Below are 25532 nucleotides of genomic sequence, written 5' to 3' on the forward strand. Positions count from 1 at the left end.
CCCCTGCGGGTGCTCTAGAGCCCCCGTCTGTAGTTGCCAATTGGATGGTTGGATCGTGGATAAGGTGGAGAGAGAGCTTCCACCGCAGCTCTGGCTACACTTGAAGCCTCCTACAGCATGGGGCCCCGTGTCTGTCCCGTGGTATGGCCTTCCTCCCTCTCCATCCCACACCCACAAGTACAGAGTGGGGCAGAGGACAAGCCGCAAGAGTGGGCTTGCACTTCTGCCATTTGTGTCCCAGGGATGACACTTAGGCTGTTACGTGAGGGGCCGGGACCTCTGCCCACCAAGCCACTCGCCAGCCAGGGACGGGAGAGGATGGAGTTCCACACTCCTCACAAACAGTAAGGCTCACTGTTCTTTCTGTGAGCTTTCTTCACTTTAGCCTGTGTGTCTGGCTGTGCATCCTGCGCTGTCGTTCAGGCTGAAGACAGCTTTTCCTTGGTTGTGGCACAGCTGTTCCCACTGGGAAGAGGACTGTACCACGATGCCCAGTGACCTGCTCCTGGGAGGCACAGTCCTCTCCTCCCCAAATGGGGTGCTGGCGTTGCAGGCCTGAAAGCGCCACCAAAGGTCCAGCTTGGCCCTGCCGGCAGAAAGGCCTCAAAATTCAGCTCTCATTGCAAACTTCAGTTTCTATGCGGCAGCATGGCGTGTCTTTTCCTGGTACACTGTTGGGCCAGCTCCCCTGACACATAGAATTTGTGCACTGAGGCCTCTTCCACAAGGTGTAGAAAGGAGGGGCCTGGATAGAGGTGGCATCACCAAAGGATGGCCGAGGGCCAGAGAAGAGGGGGACCTGGGTTGGCATAAACAGGGACAGCCGTGTTCATGATCAGACAGCCTGAGGCCATGCCCTCCCCAGTGTCATCATCTGCCTCCCTACTTCTGCAGCTGTCCTCGTGGACTAGGTACTGGGTCGTGCTCTCAGGATCCACCCTCCTATACTACGGAGCCAAGTCCTTGCGGGGCACAGACAGAAAACACGTAAGTCCCCTGAAAAGACTGCCATGCCGGACTTCCTCTAATGGCTGCGAGGGCTAGGGTGGGCAGGACCCTTGTCTGCCCGTGTTAGTCTCCCTTGGGAGGGCAGGGCATGGGCCCAGGCCTCCCAGCCATTTGTTGTTCTTCTCTAGTATAAATCTACACCTGGCAAGAAGGTCTCCATCATAGGCTGGATGGTGCAGCTGCCTGATGACCCAGAGCACCCGGATATCTTCCAGCTGAATAACCCCGACAAAGGTGGGCAACGGACTGGACTGTCCCCTCTGTCCCCTCTCTGACCAGATGTGCGCCATGAAGCTCTGGGAGCTCTGAGAACACCATCTTCCCTTCACACTAGGTTTGCCTGGCATCCAGTCTAGTCCTTGGTGCTGTTTAGATTCTGGTTGATGTTGCCACTGAGCAGTGAGGTTGGTCTAGCCTTTACTTAATGGGTCTATCATTCCCCATTCTGTGACCCAAGGGTCTGGGTAAATAACAGCCAATGTTAGATGAGGAAAACCCTTGGGGCTAGAAGAGCCTTGGGCCCTGGCTTTCAGGGACCCCTGACATAGCTTTACCATGAGACTGCACAGCGTTCAGGTCTAAGAGCAGCTCACAGAACCATGTAACTTCCCAAAGCTCCAACTCATCTTCCCCACTTCCTTCTCTGTCCCTGCTGCTTCCACCCTCCCTGACCGTGCTAAGAGGAGGGGAGGTTCTGGTGCCATCCGTCCTGCTAGGGACCCTTGTCTCCACTGACGTGCCCAGCAATCTACAGCCAACTTCCTGGGCAGCCCAAGTTACCAGACAAAAACCCAATAGCAACAGCACATGAGCTCACTGGAATAGCAAACTCTCTGTGCATGCCCACACCTAAGTAAGAGGAATGTTTGAGTACAGAGTTCAAGCACAGGCCCATCATCCCGGCATCTATTCAGATTTGGGGTCTATAGAGCTGGCTAGAGACTAAGACTGTGTGTTTCTAGCAAGTTCCCTGGGAAGGATGATGAGGTACAGGCCAGGGGACTATAAGTGTCATGTTCTCATGATTACAGCTGAGAAATAAGGGCGCCCAGCAGGTAGGGGGGCAGTAGACTGCTTGGTCCTCTGCTCTAAGTTGGGGTAACTGGATACATGTCTGCTATACACACACAGGTGTCCTTACTCTGGTATCACTGGAGTCTTTTCCCTAGTGGCCTTGGCCAGGGCCGGTGATTTTTTTCATCAGGAAGAAAGAAAGCTGTGCCCACACAAGCTCCACTGTGAGCCCTTGTGGCCATGGGAACCATAGGCGGCCACTCCTGCTTGACCTTAGAGCCGTGGTTCTCACCCTTCCTGATGCTGCGACCCTTTAATACAGTTCCTCATGTTGTGGTGACTCCCACCCATAAAATTATTTCATTGCTACTTCCTAACAGTAATTTTGTTACTGTTATAAATCGTAATGTAAAAATCTGATATACAGGATATCTGATATGCAACCCCCCAAAGGGTTTGTGACCCATAGTTTGTGAACCATTGGCCTAGAAGAAAGTGCTATCTCCAAGCAGAGGTAGATGTGACGTGAGGTCGGGAGGTCCACTGATAGAATTAAAGAGGTCTATCAACTGGACATGAAAACTACATCTTGGTCTTCAGTCACAAATAATGGTGTCTTCCTTCCATTGTGAATCTGAGCATCAGGTGTCAAGAATTTCAGGAACACTGTGGGTTTTGTCCCCAGGAGAACTGATAGGCATTTCATAGCATGCATGGTTGCAGATGTCTCAGGACCTCATTTGCTGTTCATCTTGAAATCCCAGCATGATGTTTGACCCGCTCTGGGTACTAGGATGTGGATACGGGACACACACACACAGACTCACATCATATCACACTGTGTGTAGTAGTTTAGTACCGGTGATTTTCTTTCTGTTTCATACATTTGAAAACGTTGGTTTGAGAAGTGCTCAGAACCTGGTTCAGAAGCCTGGTCCAAAGATACCTGCCCTGCCAGTGCTGGCTCTTCCTGGGCTGTGGCAGCTTCTCCCACTCGGCAGACTCGTGCTCCCACACCGCCCGAGAACCAGCCCTCCGCGTCTCCTTCCTGACCAGCGGTTCCTTTCCCCATCAGGCAATGTTTACAAGTTCCAGACCGGCTCCCGGTTTCACGCGATACTGTGGCACAAGCACTTGGATGATGCGTGTAAAAGCAACAGGCCTCAGGTAACGTCCCCAGACCCTGTTTGTCACCAGAACCCCAGACTGCAGGGCTCCCTCCCCTCGGGGTCCGTCTGTGCTGTCCCCAGGCACCTGCTTTTCATTTTTCCATGAGTCAAGGCAACCCTTGCACAGCTTTGCATGAAGCCTGGCTCTGGACTGGAACTTTGACTCCTTTCCACTGAAGAAAATGCCCCAGACACACCCAGTAGGAGACTGAGGTGGCGAGTGTGACGCCGTCCGGTGATCTAGCTCTAGTGTCTGTTGAGATGGTTCCCCAGAGCTGCTTTCGTTGGAGTACCCCAAATGACTAATAGGGTCTCTCTGCCCACTACCCTGGGGAGTGCACTGCTAACAGCTGGAGTACTGAGGGCCGACCATGGGCCAGGCAAGGCTGCTGGATATGGATCCTGGTCCAGCCTCTTCCTCTGCTGTCAGCATCATTCAGAAGGCTTCCCATGCAGCCATTGGCAGAGTCTTCCCATGTCCTATAACATAGGTTCTCTTACTGTCTCCCTCATACACCGAGGGGCTGAGGCTCAGAAGTGAAGGACACTTGTGCAAGGTTCCATAGTTAGTGAGTGGTGAAGCTGGGCACCCAACTCAGGGTCACCTCATTCCCATCCCTGACCTGTAGCTCCTAACTGAACTCTCCAGCATCCGTTCTTTGAGAGTGAGAGTTCCTGTCACTGTACAAGAGAGCCAGGAGTTGTGCCCTGCTGGCCAGGCCTGTGGCAGAAATGGAAGCCTCCACCCTCAGCACAGGTGAGGGTGTGTCGGAGCTTCCTGCTCTCTGCATGCCGTGTAGGCAGCATCCCTGCTACGAGGAGGCCCAAACTACACTCGAGTACTTAGGCTCACTTGTGGGACTGTGGGACACGCTCACCCCGTCCGTAAACTACACTCGAGTACTTAGGCTCACTTGTGGGACTGTGGGACACGCTCACCCCGTCCGTAAACTACACTCGAGTACTTAGGCTCACTTGTGGGACTGTGGGACACGCTCACCCCGTCCGTAAACTACACTCGAGTACTTTGGCTCACTCACCTCTGTCCTTACGACTATATGCTAAAGCGCGCTCGTCGTGGTACTGTCCATAACAGAAACACCAGAGACCTCCAGCCTGCCAGAGATCCCTGAGCAACACCAGATAGCCATCAGCCAGATAGTCGAGCATCTACGGAGTTCCAAAAGGCATTGCCATAGGCAAGGATGATCCCTTTGTTTTTAAGTTTGTGTGGATCGTATGTATATGAGCACATTCCTGTAAAATTACTGCAACGACATACAAGAAAGTAGAATTCTCTAGTTTTAGAGTGCTTACATATATACACTTACCTATGAGATAGATGAATAGACAGACAGACAGTCTTTTTCAGTGCTGGAGGCTGAACCGGGGCCTCAAGCATGCCAGCTAATCGCTCTGCCACAGAGCCCAGCTTACTTATATTCTACATGTTAAGTCAGTGTCACTACCCATCTCTCTGATGGAAGGGCCTGTGACTTGGGCCCACTGCCATCTCAAGGCAACCAAGGGGAACAAGAGGCCGAAGCTTGATGGAGGCGGCTGCTGCTGCAGCAAGCTTTGCCATGAGGAAAAGCTGGACCTTTCATTCTGGCCTCATCAGCCCTGGGCTCCCTTACCATACCTGAGCTAGCACAGCACACTGAAGCCCACCAGCCACATGTGGGAGGCCCCAGAACCCATGTACAAGAGGTCATGTGACTCAGGCTCACCTTCCAACCCTGAGGTCGGTACCTGGCGGGAAAGAGACTGCCTCAGCCAGGAGCAGCAAGGGGGGCCTGAGTGAGGATGCACTCAGGAGAGTAAGAGCAGCAAGGAAGGACAGCAGATCCGTGTGGCGGACTGGCCTGCGGTCCGGAGGACTCAGAGGTAGGATTTCATGCACTGGCAAAGTTCTGCCATGGATCTGTGTCCGATTTTCAGACCTAGGAAAAGAAGGATTTTCTTTTTATACCTTGTTTCCTTTTATTTTCAATCTGCTTTTCACCAAATAGTCACACTCTGTGATGTATAAAATATGGAGACAACTTCAGTACTCAATGGTAGAGGCTTATTTAGATCAGTCACTTTGACCCAAGTGGTGGCGCACGCCTTTAATCCCCAGCACTGGGGAGGCAGAGGTGGCAGATTTTTGTGAGTTTGAGGCCAGCCTGATCTACACAAAGAAACTCTTTCTTGGAAAACCACCACAACAAGAACAACAGCAGAGAAACAGTCGCTGTGCGCCCGAGAGAGGAGCCAGGGAGGGCAGGAGAGAGAGCTGCAGCCTCCCACATGGAGTCTGCGATGAGCTGTGTTTCTGTTTGCACATCTTAAAGTTGTTTTTTCTGACACCGAATCTCCTTAAGCTTGTTTACAATGTATGTGTGAGATACAAACCACAGCAGTAGAGCTAGGTGTGGGGACACTCAGGAGGCTGAGGCAGGAAGATCATAGGGCCAGCCTGAGCTACAAACACCCATATACCCTGTCCCCACCCCCAACCTAGAGCCCCAAACAGGTCCTGAAACCTTCCTCTCCCCCCAAAGTAAGTCTCTCCCTCCCTATAATCTTTTTCCTCTCCTAACGTGTTACATCCCTGCTGCACTTTATTCCTGGGGAGGAAATCCAGGGCTCACCTGCTAGGCAAGTGCTCTACCACGGAGCTACACCCCAGGCCTCCTTCACAGCTTTAAAAACCCCGTCATAGTAGAGCCGTGCCCGTGTGTCCCTTCCTGCTTCTCGCTCCTCGGCGCTACTCTTCAGGCTGAGCAGTGCTGGCACACGTGGCTACAGGTCACTCTGTACCACTTTCTCCGTCGGTTCAGCCGACCATCTCAGAACCAATTCCCCGTTTCTTGCTCCCATGAGTTTTGAGGCTATGGACTTTCTTGGAACTGCCTCCTGGTGCGGAGATGTGTCTTTTTCTGATTTCTTGTTTTGGCGAAACTGACACCAAGATGGGTTTGTTTTTCGTGAAGGTATGTCTAGTTAACCCTAGAACACTCCAGTAGTGCTGAGGGAGAAAGCTCAGAGCTGAGGGTCTGCAGGCAGCTATGAAGGCAGGGAAATACTCTGACAATGGGGCTGGTAGCCTCTGGGAGAAGATATTGGGGTTCATGATCTCCCCATACTTTCTCCTCCTCCTGTGCCACTCCCTACCATTCCTTAATGACGTCCTCCACTCCTAGGCTGCTTTTCCCAACATTCACCCTACTTCATCAGATCCCATCCTCCACAGCCCAAGAAGCCCAGTTAGTTGTCTTTGGCTCAGAGAATAGTGGTGGTTCATGGGTTCAGATCTCGCCTGGTTCTCACTCACTTTATGTTTAGCCTGTCTAAGCCTTGGTTTCCTCATTGCCATAATGGGGACACTTCGAGCATCTGCCTAACAGGGTTCACGTGGGGACTCAAGACAGTACATAGGAAGTAGTCAAGTAATGCCTGGCACATGGCAGTCTTTCCTCAGTGGCAGCTGACATTGCCATGTTCATCCCTCCACATGGCCCTAACCTCAGGAACTACCCCTGCCCCTTTCTGGGGGTTGAAACTTTGACAAGCAGGTGAGCTTTCTCTTTTAGGTACCTGCAAACCTTATGTCATTTGAATAAGTACCTGCAGGACTTGGCGTGACTTCAAAGGCTCCTGGGAGCCTGGACTAGGTCTGGTGGAGGAGAGCAGCTCTGGGCATAAGCTGTGGGCCAAAGCACTGGAGCCTCATAGCTGGACTCGAGGAACATGGCCTGCAGCCTCACAGTCCTGGATGGCTCCCCAGTGTGAGATCCACCTGTCAACCCACAGCAACTCTCATGACTCATCCTGCAGCTCCACCCCACGGGGGGTTGTCAGACCCCAAACTGCGCACCCTACGCCCCCTCTCTGGGCCATCGTCTGTCCACCAGCTGCTTCTGCACCAAGGGAGCATCTGACCCACGCTGGGTTCTCCATGCTTTCTGCTGCACACAGAGTGGATGGCGTTAACCTTCAGAGGGCTGGAGAGTGGAGACGGCTGCTGGACAGGCTGCTTACACCCCAAGTGCACGGGCCGCTCAACCAGAGCCGCCTCAGATTTTGTATACCCCAAAAGCATCCTCTGCGTGTGCGTGCCATACATGTGTGTGTGTGAGCGAGTGAGTGTGAGCTCTCTGAGAAACATACATTTTGGCACAAGACTTGTGACATCACACACTTACTGGCTTTGAGGCCCTGCTTGAAGCTTTAGTTCCAGCCTTGTCCTCTAGGAAAAGTCTGAAGGGAGTCCAGAAGCTCCATGTTAACGGTCCCTTGAGTTCTTTTACTGTAAACAAACAATGCCTTAAATCGTGTCTTGTTTTCTGTTCTATGGGTGCTATTCATCTGGATGGCCTGTTCCCTGGGCCCCAGGCCCTCCTAGGTCTTGTCGTTGTCAGCCTGAGGCAGAATCAGTCTCAGGACTGTGGACTGGGCACGGGCCTGCTTGCTCCCTCCATGAGCTCCCCTGGGGGGCCTACAGCCTTTCTCATCTCGCCCACTCCCACCACGCTGATGTGGGAAGTTGTGGCCTTTCTCCCAGCAGCGTGGAGCCCCCCCAGTGATCAGTGGTCAGTCATATAGGAGCTCCACCACCCCAGATTCTCCCACAGGGCAGAACTTTGCTCCTGTCTTCTCATCCTTTACCACCACTGCCAGGGCCGGCCACAACGATTCCTGATCACACAGGGAGCTGAGTGACATGGAGGCCTTAAGCCCCCTCAGTCTTGCCCCTAAATGTAGTCACCAGCATGTTCTCCAAGTCCAAGGGCCCAGTTGTTGATGGCCAGGTGACAAGACAGCCATGTCCTAGGGAGTAAGATCTCCAGCTCTGTATTCATGGACAAGGACCTATATCCATCCTTTTGTCATCCATAAGGCGACTCCCATTTTGCACATTTTAATTCAAGCCCTTTATCATCATAGATGCCCTTTGTCCCTTTTCCTCTTCCTCCTTGATCTGGGTACTCTAACCTGGGGAGCAAACCCTCAAACAATTTTCTGGAAAAGGCTGAATTTCTGAGTCCTTCTGGGTATCAGGGTTTTACACAGTAACCAATTATCAAACCATCCAAAAGAACTTCCAACAATAATCAAGAAGTTTCAAACAACATCATAACCATGAACTAACCACCAGAAAACCCACCACTGTATTACAACCAAATGGTGACACCTCTCTAAGAATGTTAATGACTTGGTAGGGCAAGTTGTTGTTACCATGGCGGTCCATTTTGGTCAAGCCTTGCTGATTCTGAAGCTAAACGTCCTGTGAACAGAGCCTGGATATTTTCATGCCAAGAGAAGCTCCAGGTGGTAAAGTCAATGCCATCAAAACTTGACCACAGCTGCCTTGCATATCTATCCACACCAGGGGTCCAGGTGTGTTCACCAGATTCTACCAACATCTCTTCCAGTTAGAATCTAGGAGAATGACAATACCAAACCCTGCAGACACCTCCGACCAGAACCACGCCATGGTCACACTTTAACCTACATCAACCCTGAGTCTGCCTGTTAACTTCTAAAAAGTCAGAAGCCTGGATGAAATTGCAAGACCAGAGCATCAGCTACTGGTTTCTTGTAGGCCTCTCCACTCTTCAGCTTCTTTTGGGTTTTCACACATGAAATACCAGACATCAAAAGCCCCAGAATTTCAGTCTCCACTCAGATAACTTTCTGCCCTTTACAGATCTGTCTTACCCAACACAAGTGTTTTCTTTTGGGCCTAATCTGAAAGAGCACAATCACAATTATTTTCAAAGTGTCTAATCTCCTCCCTGATTGAAAACCAGACTTCCCTCCCAGAAGCACCCTCACCATGGACTCTTGAAGAAACTGTTTGGACTTCGTTAGTAAAAAACCTTGAAGGACTCTGGAGAGCCTTGAAGGTGACAGAAGAGCTCTGGAGATAGAGTTAAAAGATTTGATTCTCAAGCAAGGCCATTCAGTGCTGGTGGCCCCAGTGCTGGCTTGTCCCACAGGCTGCAGGGGAGGTGGCCAGGTCAAGTGACAGAGGCAGAAGTCCTTTGGTGGACTCTTAGCCTTGGAGGAGGCAGTTCTGTAGTTTGCTCGACTGTCCATAGTAGACAAATACTATGGAGCTGCTGGAGTTGTTAAGTCACACACTGTCATGCAGACAGACGTGGCACCCCCAAAGTGGGAGCTGTAGAATGCTGTCGAGAAGCTGGGAGGGACAGCTGGGGGTATTGTCACGTTCCAAGAACCACTCACTCACGATGGGAGTAACTTCTGTCCTTTTCCAGTGTATGAGTTTTGTAGCTCAAGGTCAGCCAAGTGCATCCTGGCAAGCAGAATGCCTTGTGGAGACTAGATTTGGTGGAAAGCAGCAGAAACATGGCCCTAAACGTGCCACTGAGAGAGTGTGGTCCCTCCCCCTCCCCTTCCCAGACCAGATTCCATGGGGCACTTGCCAGACTGGGATGCTGAGCGAGTGGACACAACAGAATTGTTGAAGGACCTGCCTTGTCTTGCCGGTCGGGTCTCTCTGTTTGTCCTTCTTACCAAGATGGCCAGTGTTTCTCCCATCACTTTACCTCCCAAGCCTAAGAAAAGTGGTTTGTTTTATATCACTTTTCAGATAGAAACTGATCTGTAAAACTGGGAAGCCATTTATAAGCCAAGGCTGCTTTATTCTTCAAGTGGGTTCCAGAGCTCTGCACCAACATTGTGGATGCTTGCAACCGCTATTGAATATTGCGAAAACCACAGCCTCCCTTTTGTGTGACCCTTAAATTGGCCCTATGTCATATTGATATGTTGGGTGATTTCATGTTATAAAAATGAAGAAAAAACACAGCAGAAACCCCCTTTGAAATTGTATTTATTGCATAAACATTCATTCATATCTTCCTGTACACCAGGCTCTACCCAGAATGAAAATGGCTAGAAACAAGACAAATCCAATTTTGGCCCTTTGTAGAACTTACCAGTCAGTGAACAAATAATCCCCACCTCACACACCAGCTTTGGCAAGACTCTGCTCTCCACTACCCCAGAATACAAATCCTGTGCATTGGTTCTTCTAGAAAAGACTTCAGAAGGCCCAAACAAACTGCATGGGATTTCTGTGAGAGTCAGATGCATTGAGGACTAGCTGGAGTACCACCTCCCGTACTGGAGGCTAACTGGCTCTGAGCAGCCAGGTACAGAGCTGTGTTCAAGAATGGTTACGGGAGAACCCCAAAAGAGCAGAGTGAGAGTAGGGTCTGAATGCTTGCAGTATTCACGGGTTCCCCGCTTCTAGTCTTTAACTTCAGTGTTAAGTTCAAACACAGTGGGAGCCACATGTCCTTGGGAGCTGAGAACTTGGACTTGGACTTCCATCCACCTTGTAACCTGCTGCTGCTCAAGTATGTGTCCCGTGGACAGCCCCAAATTCCCACTCAGAGCAGCAAGGTGATAGATCATCTGCCTACTTTGGAAGGACTGTGACCATTATTCAGTAATTAAATAATAGTAATTCATTTATTAGTGAGGTATAATCTTTAATAAATTTTGTGCCAAAATGCATGGTTTCCCACTTAGCATTGAAAATGTTGCATAGAGAGTAGTTTTCAGTTTCTTTATGTGTTCTTCCAAGTAAACTGGAAATGAGTTTCTACATCTTAGTTTGTTTCTTGTTAAATATGCTGCATCCTCCCAAGCTGTCTTTCCCCCAGCAGACCCTGCATGCAGTTGTGTAAGGACTTTCTCTGCTGTCTGTAAACTGTCTCATCTGCAATAACCACTGAACATCATCCCTCCTTGGGATTCTTTAGATTTTTGGTGAAGTATTTTGTTACCTCAGTCTTGTATCAAGTTGCTGTATTTTTCAGCTTGTTACACTGATAATAACTGTTTCACTAATTAAATACTTTAATGTACAGACATATTTGTTTACTTTGAAATTAAATGTGTTTTCCAATGAATATCGTTCCATTTATTAGAGTCACATGAAGTTACTTTGGCAGCCAGTTGCTGGGCCACACACAGACATGGAGGAGGTATACACTGTCCAGGGCTCAGCTGAGAGTAATTAGCAAATATGTAAGAGGCAAAGGGACAGGGACAATGTTGTGGGTCTCTCAGAGAAGAGGGCAAAGGGTCTGGGGACACCTAAGAGGACGGGGGCTTTGGGAGTTTCAGATCAGAGGTTGCAGAACATGGAGGCCCTGAGTAGGGGGTGGAAGGTCAGGGAGACAGAGGGCAGGTGCACATGGGAAAAAAGCAGGCAACCTGAGCTTACTGAGGGAGGATTCCAGTCACCATGAGATCTAAGTCTGAAAAGATAGGTTAGGAGGAAGTCATGATGCTAGCAAAAAGCAAACCCACTCCATTTTATTAGAGGAAAAGGAAAGGATATGAAATAAGGCTGTCTAGTAGTAACTTGTGGCAAGGACTAAGAAGTAGAAAGGAGTAGAAAGTGTGTGTGTGTGTGTGTGTGTGTGTGTGTGTGTGTGTGCAAGAGAGAGAGATCGATCATAAACTAGAGAACTGTGGATTCCAGTGGCAACTCCGCAGGCGCACACACCCATGCCCTTTCCAGTCTCTGCTTGTGCAGCATCAAGGGAGACCAGAACCTCGGGATGCACGACTTAACACAAACCCAGACTATACCTGGGAAGAGGAACTCAACTAAGCCAGTTCCTCTCTCAGATCAGCCTATGGACAAGTTTGTAGTTTTGCTTTTTGGTTGTTTTGTTTTGTTTTGTTTTTGCTGTGGGAGGGTCCAGCCCACTGTTGGTGGTGCTATCCCCAGACAGGTGGGTCTGGGCTGGATAAGAAAAGTAGATGAGCAAGCCAGAAAGCTTTGATCCTCCATAGTTCCTGATTCAGTTCCTGCCTTGAGTTCCTGCTCTGGCTTCCCAATAAACCCTTTCTTCCCTAAGGTGCTTTTGGTCATTGTGTCTATCACAGCAACAGAAAAGATGGCAAAAGTCATCCTGAGTTTGACTCAGTGAGTTCCTGCCCCCAGCACAGTGCATCAGTGTTCAAGGGCCCTAAGATGATGTCTCTGACTCGGGAGGAAATGGGGGAGGGGTGGGTCACAAAGTTGGAAGATGATGAATGAAAACCTGAACCCCGCGACTGGTAGCCAGCAAAGCTCCAGCCCCCTCAGCCTCACTGTGTCAGACACCACAAACGGCCACCAGGAAACAGCAGCGCCTCCTTTTGCTGGCTGGATCCTGAGGTAGTGTAAACCTCATGGTGGACCGTCAGTCCAGCCAGGAAGACCCGCATCATCCAGGCACCAGCTGAAGTGAGAAGAGGCGACGTAGGCGGCGATAGGTGGGCGGAGCATTGCTGTAGGCAGGGCAGCTAGGGAGCTGCTGGGGCAGAATTGCCAAGGGTCTAGAGACGCAGAACTGCAGCAAGTACAGACCCCGGCTTCAGGGGAGAAGAGGTTGAGCTTCTGGGTCGGGGCCATGCCTGTGGGCGGGACGTGGAGAAGGGCGGCCCCCAAAAGAGGGCGGTGCTACGATGGAAAGGACCAGGAGGCGCTGAGGTGAGGAGGGTCGGCGGAGAAGCCAGCTGGCAGAGCTGTGGTGTGGAGGGCCGTCAGGGCGCTCTGTGGCGCCGGGGTAGGCGAGCAGGGCCTGGGTCTGTGGGGATGGTGAGGAGCAGGAGCGGTGGACCGTGGAGCCTGACGAAGTGGAGGAGCCGGTGGGCTCTGGGGGCCTGTGTGCGCTACACAGAAGCACGGCGGGCAGGCTGGAGGATCTCCGGGATGCTGGAGCGGGAGGGGCGTGGCTGGAGCGCAGGGCGGAGGCAGGGTGGGGTCTGCACTGGTCCGTGGAGGACCGGGGACACGGAGAACGGAAGTTAGGGGCGGAGCCTGTGCCCAGACTAGGGCGTGGGGTGGGTTGGGCTAGGAAATGGGGCGGGGTCTTGGTAAAGCTGAAGGGCAAAGGGACTGACTAGATTGGGGTTTGGGGTGGGGTCTGAAACCAAAAACAGGTAAGGGAGCCTCCTGGATTGGAACTTGGGGCGGGGCGTGGGTGGAGCCTGAGCCCCGCTGAGCAGGGACCTGCTTGATTGGGGCGGGGCAAAGGCGGGACAGGGGCGGGGCCTGAGTCCAACTCATGAGATGGGCGGGGCGGGGGTGGGGCCTGAGACCAACTGAGAGGTGAGAGGATCTGCTAGATTAGGGGCGAGGCCGGGGCGGGGCCAAAGCCTCAAGTAGGATCAAAGGGCGGGGCTCCATTGGCGATCGGGGCGGGGCCTGAGGCTAGCTCCAGTGAAATGAGGCGGGCTCGGCGCGGCTAGGGGCCGGGCTTTAGAGCAGGAGGGGCGGGGCAGAGGCGAGGCCTAAAGCCCGAGGCGTGGCGGTGGTGGGGACCTGCTGGAGTAGGGGCGGGGCCTAGAGCCGGAGGCACGGTGAGGGGACCAGCTAGAGTAGGGGCGGGGCCTAGCCCCCGCGGGAGTGTGAGGGAGTGGTTAGGCTGGCGTTCGGGGCGGGGCCTGAGGTCCCGAGCTGGGCTGGAGTTTGGGGCAGGACAGGGGCGGGGCTTGGGCCCGGCAAGGAGTGCGGGGCGGGGCGTGGGCTGCGGCGCGCTAGCTGAGCGTCCGGCCGAACACCGCCGAGGCCCGAGCCCACCCGAGTGTGCCCGAGCCGTCGGCCCCCGCCCGGGGCGATGGAGCCGGAGCCCGGCGGGGCCGCTGCTGCGCTCCTGCGGCAGAAGAGGGCGGCGCTGCGGCGCAGGGGGTGCAGCTTTGAGAGTCCCAGGTACCGTGGCCGGGGAGGGGTGCAGCCTCGAGAGGCGGGAGCGGGGAGCAGGCCACGTGGGGGGTGGCGGTGTGAGGGGACAGAGCGTGGTGAGGCCGCGGCGTGGGAGGGAGTCGGCGCGCAGCCTGACAGAGAGCCGGGCCACGCTGAGGGAGTGCCCAGCGGGAGGGCTGGGGACCTGTGTCCGGCCAGCAGATGCTGTGGACGTCCGAAGCCTCGGCCCTGTGACAGGCCCTGCACACCACGCCTCAGGGAGGTCTCGGGCTGTGGAGAACGCGTCCTGCCCGCCTCTAATGCTCAAGGACAAGGTCGGAACCCCCAAGCCCCCCAAAGGACACTCTTAAGGCGCCTCTAGCTCTCTGTAAGCCATGCTCGCACCCCAGGTGCCTGGACACCTGCTGCCTCTGACCCCGCCCATCTCTGGCTGGGGTTGGGGGGTACCTTGCAGAGTTCCTAGGTCCCTTCTCTTTCTCCAGGGTGTCCGTGCCCCTCCTGGCCCTACCTTCCTTAACTGGCGCCCTCCTAAGGAGCCAGCTCGGCCCTAGGTGAAGCTTGGCTGCTGCCGGACACGCCCTTCCCGCTGCGGCTGATGCCGCCGGTGCCCATGCCCCGCTTACCCCCACCTCCAAGGCATTCCTGTAACTTGAAGTGGGTCTCCTTCTTCCAGGTGGACTTATTCCTTTCAGGATGACTCCAGCACCGCCATCGCGGCCAGATTTTCATCATCATTTTGTAATCATGGTTTTAGGAAGGGTATCCCGAAGCCAGCCCCCTTCCCGCTGGCCTATTGCTGCTGGCACCCCTGAGCGGTTTTCCAGCATAGCATGGGAAGGGACAGGGAGAGGGAAAAGATGTGGGACTCTAACCTCCAGTGAGGTGAATAAGAGAGTTCATTTGCTAAGACACAAAGCAAACCACTAAGATCCTTAATGGAAGGTGTGATGCCCTTAATTGGCCTTTCTCAGACTCCATCCTTGACACACCCTGTTCCAGCAGTTCTGATGAGAGTGATGAGGACAGAGACCAGAGCTTCACTGGGACCTGCTCCATCATCCCCAGAACTGGCTCCCGCCTGGCCCATCGCAAAGTCTGGTGGGCTGGTTACTCCTCCTTCAGGCTGGAGAACTGCTCATCAATTCTTTTTGAAAGTTCTTCTTGAACCCTAGGCTTAGGTCTGTGTGGTCAGTATCTGGGCATCTGCCAAGAAAGTTCTAAATGTTGTGCGGTGACTGGGTGGTACATTTCCCTTAGATAGGAGACCTAGACAGCTGTCGATCTCTATGGCTAGAGCATGGCGAATAGGAAGAGGTATACCAAGAGATGAGCACAAAGAGTCTCTCAGGCCTGAGGCAGAATGTTTGGGACAGTGCTGTTGCATGGAACGTTCAGGGATGATGGGATGGTTCTGTAACGCATCCCATGCAGTGTGGGAGGCACAAAGACCTGTGGCTGTGGAGCACTTCGCAAAGACGACGAGTGTTGATTGTGCTCAACTTCCAGTGCGAGCAGCCACCCTGACTCCAGCGCTCCCACCCCAGCCAGGTTTTCATTGTTGTTAACGGGACCGTCTCAGTCCTTGACACACCCTGCCCCAGCAGTGCTGATGAGAATGTGCTGAGGACAGAGGAGAAACGTTTGCCATAGTGGACAGTGCCAGCTTAAAAATTAGATTTCCCTCGCCTTAGTCTTCATGACCAGATTCTTCAAGGACTAAATGACTCCCAAGCCTCCAGGGTGTTTTTGTTCTCTGACACTCTGTGACCTGTAAGATAATAAGGATTAGCTTCTTTTTCTTCCAAAAGTAGTTCATTAGATGGAATTTAAAATTGCAAGAAAACTATAAATAGGATAATTAAATTATTTTGCTGTTGTTGGGTTTTTGGTATTTTGTTGCTGTTCTTTGCTTGCTTGTTTGTTTTTGAGACAGGTCTCATTGTACAGCTCCGTTGGCCTGGAATTCAGTGTGCAAGCCAGGCTGGTCTCAAACTCAGAGATCCGCCTACCTCTGCCTCCCGAGTGCTGGGATTAAAGGCGTGCACCACCACTCTCAGTGGATAATTTATTGATTCATGATCCCACAATAGGTATAATGTGGTCTTTCTCCTCCATCAATATTTATCATTTTAATTGACTTTTTCACTTAACACGTCATAATTATTGTAAGAAACCCTTAAACATTCCTTAAGAAAACTTTTCAGTTGATGCGTGCTCTTCTATTATATGAATGTATAACTACTTTCAGCTCATCTCTTACTATTTTTACTCTTCCTAGAGATGTGGTTATTCCATGTGTAGACAATTCTGTCTGAAGACATCACTAGTCCATAGATAAGATCATGAAAGTGATGGGAACTGTGTGTCAGAACAAAGGAAACTTTGGGGGGGGGGGTGGTTTTTTGAGACAGTTTCTCTGTATAATAGTCCTGACTGTCCTAGAACTCACTCTGCAGACCAGGCTGGCCTTGAACTCACAGAGATCTGCTTGCCTCTGCCGCCTCCCCAGTGCTGGGACTAAAGGCAGGCACCACCACCTCCTGGCACAAAGGAACCTCTTAGAGGCTTCTGAAGCATGATGACAGAGAGCACCCTTAGGATTATTATTATATTTGGCAAAGTGATACCTTGTTTTAATTTGAATTTCTTTATTTAATAATGAAGTTTTTCTTATAATTTATTCATAACTTATACTTATTTTAAGATATTTGTATGATTGAGCTTCATTTTTCTTTTGGAATATTTATCTTTCCCTTATAGAATCAAAACTCTTTTATTTATTAAGGGGATGTTTTTGGTTAAATATGTAGCAGATATTTTTTCCAGTTCACCTTTTTACTTTCTGTATGGTGGTTTTCAAGTGTGTGTGTGTACACTATTGTCTTGAACTTTAGATCCACTGACTTCTTCCTCTTGTTTATGCACATTTAAAAGAATCCCTTGCCCGGCAGTGGTGACACATGCCTTTAATCCCAGCACTTGGGAGGCAGAGGCAGGCGGATCTCTATGAGTTCAAGGCCAGCCTGGGCTACAGAGTGAGTTCCAGGACAGGCTCCAAAGCTACACAGAGAAATCCTGTTTCAAAAAAAAAAAAAGAAAAAAAAGAATCCCTTAACTTAAAATAAATATTCATCTTCAATTTCTCCATGTTTAATTAAATTTTAAAGTTAGCATACAAAGTAATTCTCCATTATTTTTGTTGCTCTAAAAACGACTTCCTTAATTCAATAATCTAAATGACCACACAATTCTGACTGTGGGTTAGAACCTCTGGCATACATCTTAACTGTATAGGTGCATGGTTCCTTACGCCAAGCCGTTGATCCAGAGAGCCTGCACCTGTCTGAGAGTGCTGCAGCTGTTTTAGAAACACAACCAGCAGTGAGAGCCTCTGCCACATCTGTGAGGCTCAGTCACTTTTCATTGCCAACTGCATCAAGTTCAAATGTCCTTGCTTCATGGTTAGGCTCTTTGAGAACACGTTTTAACCATATTTACCTAATAATCTTGTTATTGCAAGCATGTGCGTGTGTGTGTGTGTGTGTGTGTGTGTGTGTGTGTGTGTGTGTGTGTACGAGAGAATGAGCGTTCACACGAGCGTGCACTTCTGCAGCATCAGTTTCAGTTCGGCAGTTCTCTTTGCTAAATAGCTTGTGTCAGTTCTGATAGCTGGTGTGCAAACACAGAAGGTAATGAATGTGAAGGACTGAGGAATGGTCCAGGCACTGGGCACTAGGCTAGTTGACGTGAGAAAGACTAGATTTGTATACCTGGAGGCGTCAGAGAAGACACCCGTTCAGTTAAACAACTTGCCCTAAATGTGTTCACCATGATTTTATAGATCAGCGTGTCAGATGGTGTCCATGCACAAGGATCTTGGAGTGAGATGGACCCAGCTCAGGTTTCTGCCTTTTTCAGTCAATCATGTGAACATAGGAAAGTTGCTTAGCCCTCTATGAATCTTGGTTAATGCACTTGTGAAGTGACCTGTATTGATGTGAGCTTTAAATGACTAATGTGTGAAGTGCTACTCTCAGGAGTGTGGCGAGTGTTAGGACTGACAGTTGGTGGACAGAATGGGTATCTGTCTTACGAAAGTTCTAAGCCATATCCACTTTGTGTAAAAGGCGGGTACATGGTATTTTAAGACTGTTGCCTTCACCCGACTCCTAACAATCAAGAAAGTCAAGTAATGAACCTGCGTTATTTTAAATTATCCGTCAGTTGCTGAGTTGTGTCACTTGGGCTGTAACAGTTCATGGAGGCTCAGCTTAGTGTGAAGTACAGCATTAACAGGATAACCTATCAGTAAGGGTGAATTTACCAGGTGAATTTTTTCAACCCCCTTTCCAACCCCCCCCCCCCCACACACACACAAAGCCAGTCCTTCATGGTAATGCAGGAAACTTTTCTCCAAAAACCTCTGTAGCTAGTCACCTAAATTCTCCATATTCTGTATAAGGTCAGGGAGTCTTTAATTCTAAAGTAAGCTCTGTGTGTGTGTGTGTGTGTGTGTGTGTGTGTGTGTGTGTGTGTGAGAGAGAGAGAGAGAGAGAGAGAGAGAGAGAGAGAGAGAGAGAGAGAGAGAGAGAGAGATTTTGTTATGTGTGCATGTATACATGTGAAGGTGGAGGCCAGAAGACAACCTCAGATGTCATCTCTCAGGAGCCCTCCTCATTGTTCTTTTGAGTCAGGGTCTCTCTTTTACCAGGAAATCACTAGTTAGGCTTAGCTGGCTGACCAGTGAGCCCCAGGGAAATTCCACATGTCTCCACCTTTCCAGCACTTACAAGCACATGCTACCTCATCCGGCTTTTTTACATGGGTTCTGGGCAAAGCACTTTACCAATTCAAGTCTTTTCTCTAGCCCTAATCCAAGCCACTTTGCTGCCTTTTGTAAGAGCATTGTTAAAGCTTGCCTCATCCTTGCCACCCGTCACTCATGTTTCTGTCTGCATAGCCACTTGTAGTTCCAGTGTTATATCTATGCTTTGAATTCCATGTGAAAGATAACAGCTTAGATGAGGTGGTTCTTACTCCTGGCTATCCAACTGTAATCTCCTTTGAAATCTTTTACTCCACCCAGGACTAGTAACACACCATTGTTATTTCTTGTATCCATGCCTTATGTGCACATTTCAAAATATCAAAGACCATGAATGGCAAGCAAGAGAGAAGTCTTGGCTCATGGAGTTGCATAATGCTGAATAGGACCAAGCTTTGGAGTAGGTGGTCCAGAACCAAGCTTTGGAGTAGGTAGTCCAGAACCAAGCTTTGGGAGTAGGTGGTCCAGGCCGGCTGGCTGGCCTGCCTCCCTCCCTACCTACCTACCTTCCTTCTTTTCTTAGTTTTTTGAGACAGGGTTTCTCTGTGTAGCCCTGGCTGTCCTGGAACTCGATTCTGTAGACCAGGCTGGCTTCAAACTCACAGAGATCCACCTGCCTCTGCCTCCTGAGTGCTGGAACTAAAGGCGTGCGCCACTACTGCCTGGCCAGGTATTTTAATGATGTCATCAGAGTCTTCATTTTCTGAGTTGACCTTTGTGCTAGTTAGCTTTCTATTGCTGTGGTAAATACCATGACCAAAAGCAACATGAGAAAGACATTTATTTTATCTTGCATTTCTATATCATAGTTCATCATTGAGAGAAGTTGGGGCAGGAACTCAAGCAGGAACCTAGAGGAGGAACTAAAGCAGAGACCATGGAGGAACATTGCTTCCTGGCTTGCTTCTAATGGCTTGCTCAGCTTGCTTTTTTATACAGCCGGACCAGCTGCCCAGGGGTTGACACTACCCATGGTGGGCTGGCCCTCACATATCAACCATTAATCAAGGAAACATCCCACAGAGTTGCCTATAAGCAAATCTGATTGAGGAATTTTCTCAACTGAGATTTCTTCTTTGCAAATAACTTGTGCCAAGTTGACAAAAAATTAACCAGCTCAACTTTACTCTCAAGACAGGCAAAGAAAGTTAACTACCCCACTGGCTAGGGACATCCTTGAACCAAGTGGCCAGACCAGGGTCATGTACTCAACTCAGAACTAAGGGGTAAATCACTTCCATTCATAGAGATCAAGAGGTCATGCTTCCTAGAGGAAAATCTCAGTCTCTCTCCAGAAGGAAGTGGGTATTGGGTTGACCGAAGCACTGTTAGATCTAGGAAACCATTCTAGACTCCAGGTGTCTGGGTGCTGTCCACGGAATGGGCTTGGTGCTGTGATTTAGTTGTTGTTCTAAACGACTGTCTCTTAGCTCAGTGATCACACTGTTGTTGCTAAATGTGGCTACCATGGCTGATGAGCCCCCACTAGTCAGGAGAGTTTGAATTGTGAGTGGAAAACATATTTTGTCCGTTTCCAAATATTGCTCTGTACATGACGGCCTCCTCATTAGTCATGCAGAAAGCCCACGCCTTCAAGAACAAATCTGATGCCAAGACAAATGTTTTCTTGTTCCTGTTGCTTTCCAGGCCAAACTGGGTTCTGAAAAGAGCAGTTACCCATCATGCCTGCGGCTACCTTCTCCTCTTCCCCGTTTCCTCTGACTCTTGTGGTTTGTTGGCCTTCTGTAGGGGGCTTTCTGGTTTTGAGTAGTTTTGTCAATGAATACTTAAATGGCACTGTCTTTGTAGTCTTTCTCTATATTTTGCCATTATTCTTTGTTTGTGTCAAGGCCTTAAGTATTTAATCATAAATAAATCTGCTACTGTCAGTTTTCTTTTGGATAAACAGCAGTCTTCTCGGGAAAGACTATGAAAAACCATCTTACATCAGACCAACATAATGGGCTCTGAGGGCCAACAGAAGACATGAATTTTCATATCATATCTGTTCTCCTAGGGACAGGGGAAGAAAAGCCAACTTTGATTATTCACTAAGATTTTAAATTAATGCAAACCAGCTTCCTTTCTTGGAGGAAGACAATAGTTAAATTAGTTTTGCTGCAGAAGGTTAATATGAGAAATTAGGTTTGGTAGTCTGGTTTCCAGACCTGAAGAGCTGAAGAGAGTTGAAATCTGACAGACAGTGCTGTAGACAAATTGGAGAACTGAGTCCTCCACAACAAGACCTGCTGGGAAAACTGGAAAGTAGCGTTCAGATTGGGGGCGGGGCGTGGGGGTGGTGTCTGGTTGTTTCTGAAACCTTAGGATCTAAGAGAACAGAAAGCTTGGAGTTGCATTGACTGCAAGGAGACTTAAGTGGAAGGATGCTCACTGGGACCACTTGCTGGCAGAGACCTTCATAGTACATTATTAGTAATTTGTAACCAACAGACATGTGCTACTCACCATTCCTGAGGCTTTAAAACCCAGACTTAGGCTACCAGTTGATTCTGTAACTGATGAGTGCTTGTTTCTCAGAGACGGCCTTCTAGAAGCATCGTCCCATGGTAGAGAAGCCAGTGAAGCCAATAGCTCCTTCTCCTCTTCTAAGAGTTGTGCAGGCAGAGTCCCCATGCCTGACTCACCCACAAGGGTCCTCTCTCTAATACTACCAGACTGGAGGTAACTTTCGGCACGTGAATTGGGAGGATTAGGGAGAGGCACACAAGCATTCACACTGACAAAAGATGAAAAAGAAAAATGTTCACCAGAACTGTATCAAAACATGAATCCGCCAGGCAGTGGTGGCGCACGCCTTTAATCCCAGCACTCAGGAGGCAGAGGCAGGCGGATCTCTGTGAGTTCGAGGCCAGCCTGGGCTACCAAGTGAGTTCCAGGACAGGCGCAAAGCTACGCAGAGAAACCCTGTCTCGAAAAACAAAAAAAAAAAAACAAAAACAAAAAAACAAAAATAACATGAATCCTTAGAAACACTGTCAGCCTGTATTTCTGATTTGGAAAGCTGCTAGAAAATGTATTTATCTCAGTGAAAAGTTTTGGGTTGCTTCTTTGGGGGAAAAACCAGTGTGTAAAATTACATATGGAATTAATTTTTTTTCTAGTGGCCATACAATTGAAAACAAAAATAAATGAAATTGATTTGAATGTTTTATTTGACTCAGTATATCAAAAACATTATCATTTTAACATGTAACAAATATTTAAAAGCAAGATAGTTTACTTTTTTCATTCAGAATCTAGTGTGCATTTTTAACGTAGAGCACATCTCAGTTCAAGCCAGTTCAAATTTAGTGAAGTTTTGTTATTGTTGATTTTTTGTTTTGTTTTGTTTTACATTTGAGTATCTAGTGTGGACATGTGTGCACACTTGTATATGTGTGCATGTATGTGCCACAGTGCTCATGTACAGGTCAGAGGAGAACTTGCTGGCTTGAACTCTGGACATTAGGCTCAACAACTGATTCCTTATCCACAGAGCCATCTCACTTGCCCTAGAGAGGAGATAATGACAGGAACCAACTGGAAACAAACCTCTGGAGGAGTGGCAGGATGTGCTCTTAAAAATCAGGTTTATGTTGGTTTGGGTTTTTCTTTTGTTTTGTAAAGATGTTTATATTGGATGAAACCTAGCCAGTAAAGGGAAAAGATTTTGGGATGTGGAAAGTGTTTCATCTGTTTAAAAAAAAAAAAAAAAGAAAAAAAGAAAAGAAAGAAAGAAAAAGAAAATTTCATAGAGGAGATAATGGCAGCCTTCCCGTATTTGAAAGGGTGTCACATGAAAAGGGAATGAGGCCCACTGGGCATGTGGGCCTGAGCTGCACCCATCATTAAGTGGCAGGAGGTTGCTAAAGCAGGGTGAACTCAGTTTATGAAGGGTTTCCCAGCACCCAGTGCCTGCCCGGGCTATAGTGGCTTTAGGATGTGGTTACATTTCTATCATTGGAGATATTAGCACAACATAAGCTAGACTCCTATTTCTCACCCATTTTACATTTTCAGCACACTTTTGGATCTAAGTTTTCAACAGACTTGAAAAGACTCAAAACAATGCCAGGCAGTTTATCAACAGTTCGAACAGAATGTGCTCCCTCACAGTGGCCTGGCAAGTCCCTGTCATGGTGTCAGGAAGTCTTTGTCGTGTTCTGTGTTTTGCTGCCCTATAGCACTTCTCCCTGTGGGAAAGTACTTAGTGCTTGAAGCCGAGTCTCCCTTCTGCTCAAAGGCTGCACTACCTGTGTACCTAAAAGTACACAGCCTCTTCTGCTGCTTGTGGAGTTCAAACATTGGTCCAGTTGGAAGAAATCTGTAACCTGACTACCCCACATAGAGTTCCATCTGCTGTTAAGTCAAGAGTCCAATCTGACAAACACTGTGAAGGCCACAACAACAGTGGCCTGTGACAGACCACTGAAGCCAGCCTTCTCCAGATAAGCAGAGGGGCTTAGAAAGCAGGGAGGGCGGGGCTGATTCGTGTGAGCTCCTGGAACTGCTCTGTGCTCCCTGTGATGTTTGGCTTTCCAGTCGTAAGGAAGGAAAGACTCCACTTCATGACAAAACAAACAAACAAACAAACACCCACCAGCAGTGGGAGAGCTAGGGCCAGAGGGCAGGATGGAGAGTTTTCAAGAATGTGCAAGCTACTGGATTTGATTCCCCAGCACCACAAACACCCAGGAACAACAGAAAGCTAAGCCCAGCAGTCAGAAGCTGCTGCCGCTGCCTTCACTAACTATAGATCCTCACTACCCACTCCACCGTTGCTACTGCAGCTTCAGAAAACTGGAATCAAAAAGCAACTGAGTCCAGATCCACAGAACCCCCTCACCCTTTGCTGAGCAAAATGATGCCTCTGTTCCTTTTCTGCCTGGCTTCATTCCAGAACCTCTCTGGAACACCTCTGAGCTGTAGAATCTGAATCATGCCCTGAACTCTAACCCCAGTCTTGCAGTGTAAGGAAGAGGGCATGGAGCAAGTCACACCACAGCGTGTTGGAGGCAGCATCTCTCTTCTGCCATTGCAACAGTAGCCTGGAAACCCGATGGTACCCCAGCCTCGTATTGGTGACTGATATGGGCTTTCTAGGCATAAAAAGTGATGGAACTGAACACGTGAGCATCTGTCTAGCTTTCTGACCAGAGAGAAAGGTATGTCCGGAAGCACTGCCAGCCAGTAAGTATATTCTCACGTCTCTTCCACACATCAAGCCTGGATCCGTGTTCCACAGGTGGACCACCTTGGCTCTGTGCAGCTAGCTCAGTCTTCACAAAGCAGCTCCCTGTCAAGAGACTAGTGAGACAGTGGAGCTGTCCAGCCAAAGGCATGGCAGGCAGATCTCTTTCAGAGATGTGAAAGGCCCAAGCATCCTGGCATGGTCTCCCTCCCCCAAATGGAATTTTCTGTGTTCTGGGCATCCACCTAGTCCTTGATTCATTGGACTAATTGTTCACACAGTCCCTCTGTGTGCTAGGTGTGTGGAAATGCTCTGAAGGAGCAGGTAGGGTGCCTTCTCTTACGGATCTGACATTCTGATACCAGGAGATAGACCACATGCTGGTAAGCAAATGCATGATCAGAGCACCTTCATTGTCAGGAAGAAAAAGGACTGAGACAGGAGTAGCTGCGGAGTGGAGGAGGGAAACAGCTCGTGCGTGGAGTGGAGGGATTTGACTGGTGCCATGGATCATCCAACTGTCCAGCTTGTTCTTTAGGGAATATTGTACACTTGATGGCTGTCAGCCCAGACCTCAAAAGCTTGCTTTGAAGATGGGCACAGATCCTGATTGACACTTGTGTTAAGGTTTTCCTCAGTGAGTGGTCAGAACAAGCAATGTGTGAGATCACAGATGCCTGTGAGGTGGGTGTGCCTCCCTGGAGTTCCCCAGGCGCCTAGTGTAACGTTGCTGCACATGAGTGATGAGTGTGGGGAGGCATATGCTAGGCTGGAGTGGCGGAGCTGAGACTGAGCTGCCTTGTCTATGCTAGTGTGTCCATTTCCTGCCAACAGAGATACCTCTTGTGCCACGGTGATGTTTTTCTCTGATGTCAAACTGTCCACATCATGAGGCCTCAGCAGGCCTGGCCATGCCTGCCTGGCTGTGAGTACCATCAGGATTAAGAAAACAGTCCAGAATGTCACTGAATAAATGGTGGGAAGGCTTGGAAATACAGATCTGACCCTTTGTCAGGCTTTCTAGTGATGTCCACCCCAGACACATAAAGCAGCCAGCCCCTCACAGAGGCTCGATGTAGGATTTTCCATGACTTGGTGGGTCCTCCTTCGGGTGGGTTCACATGTACTTTTACTCAGAACCTTCCAAGGATTTCAGATCTAAGTCATGGTTGTCTTTCACTCAGCCTTTTCTCAGTGAGGCTGCTGTTTCTTATTAGCCACCTGGGCAGGATGAAGAAGATGCCTCCTAGGCAGTCTTGTCTGAGCCCCCACCTGCCAGCCCTTGCCCATCCAAGGCAAATGGGAGCAGGTTGGGCCCACAAAACACTTGCTTATTTCCCTCACATTACATTAAGATGGGCAGTTTCCTTGTCTCTTTCACTGTGTCCACACATACCAGCAAACCTCCAGAATTGCAGTGTAGACTTTGGCTATTCACTTACTTTTGATAAATTTTCTTTTATTGGACAATTTTGCTTATTTCTGTGAGTTCTGCCCATTTCCCAAGAAGTTCTTTAATTGAATATTTTAAATAGACAATAAAGATAAATTATGTTCCAGGGATAAGGAAACATACTTTTTTTTAAATTAAAGAGTTAT

General features: G+C 49.3%; 2 protein-coding genes across 29 annotated transcripts in view; both read left to right on the forward strand.

Annotated features, from left to right (window-relative positions):
• Nucleotides 1–11125, forward strand: part of Ralgps1 (Ral GEF with PH domain and SH3 binding motif 1) — a 247962-nt gene extending 236837 nt beyond the window's left edge. For 13 of the 21 annotated variants that reach the window (XR_013050398.1, XM_006988712.4, XM_016007158.3 and 10 more), the window contains 4 exons: nt 895–987; nt 1137–1242; nt 3098–3189; nt 6770–11125. Coding sequence is in view for 20 of the 21 variants with exons in the window: in XM_006988712.4 (XP_006988774.1) it covers nt 895–987; nt 1137–1242; nt 3098–3189; nt 6770–6799 (321 nt within the window). In the remaining variant the exon portion in view is untranslated. Of the gene's footprint in view, nt 1–894; nt 988–1136; nt 1243–3097; nt 3433–6769 lie in introns of those variants that run through there. The other 8 variants (XM_076568848.1, XM_076568857.1, XM_076568849.1 and 5 more) reach the window with 3 other exon arrangements.
• Nucleotides 11126–12505: 1380 nt separating this feature from the next.
• Nucleotides 12506–25532, forward strand: part of Garnl3 (GTPase activating Rap/RanGAP domain like 3) — a 143372-nt gene continuing 130345 nt past the window's right edge. For 3 of the 8 annotated variants that reach the window (XM_076568864.1, XM_016007154.3, XM_042274837.2), the window contains exon 1: nt 13744–13923. Coding sequence is in view for 3 of the 8 variants with exons in the window: in XM_016007154.3 (XP_015862640.1) it covers nt 13832–13923 (92 nt within the window). In the remaining 5 variants the exon portion in view is untranslated. Of the gene's footprint in view, nt 12703–12723; nt 12779–13743; nt 13924–14014; nt 14232–25532 lie in introns of those variants that run through there. The other 5 variants (XM_042274836.2, XM_076568862.1, XM_042274840.2 and 2 more) reach the window with 5 other exon arrangements.

This window comes from Peromyscus maniculatus, chromosome 4, assembly GCF_049852395.1.
Source record: "Peromyscus maniculatus bairdii isolate BWxNUB_F1_BW_parent chromosome 4, HU_Pman_BW_mat_3.1, whole genome shotgun sequence".
Lineage (NCBI taxonomy): Eukaryota > Metazoa > Chordata > Mammalia > Rodentia > Cricetidae > Peromyscus > Peromyscus maniculatus.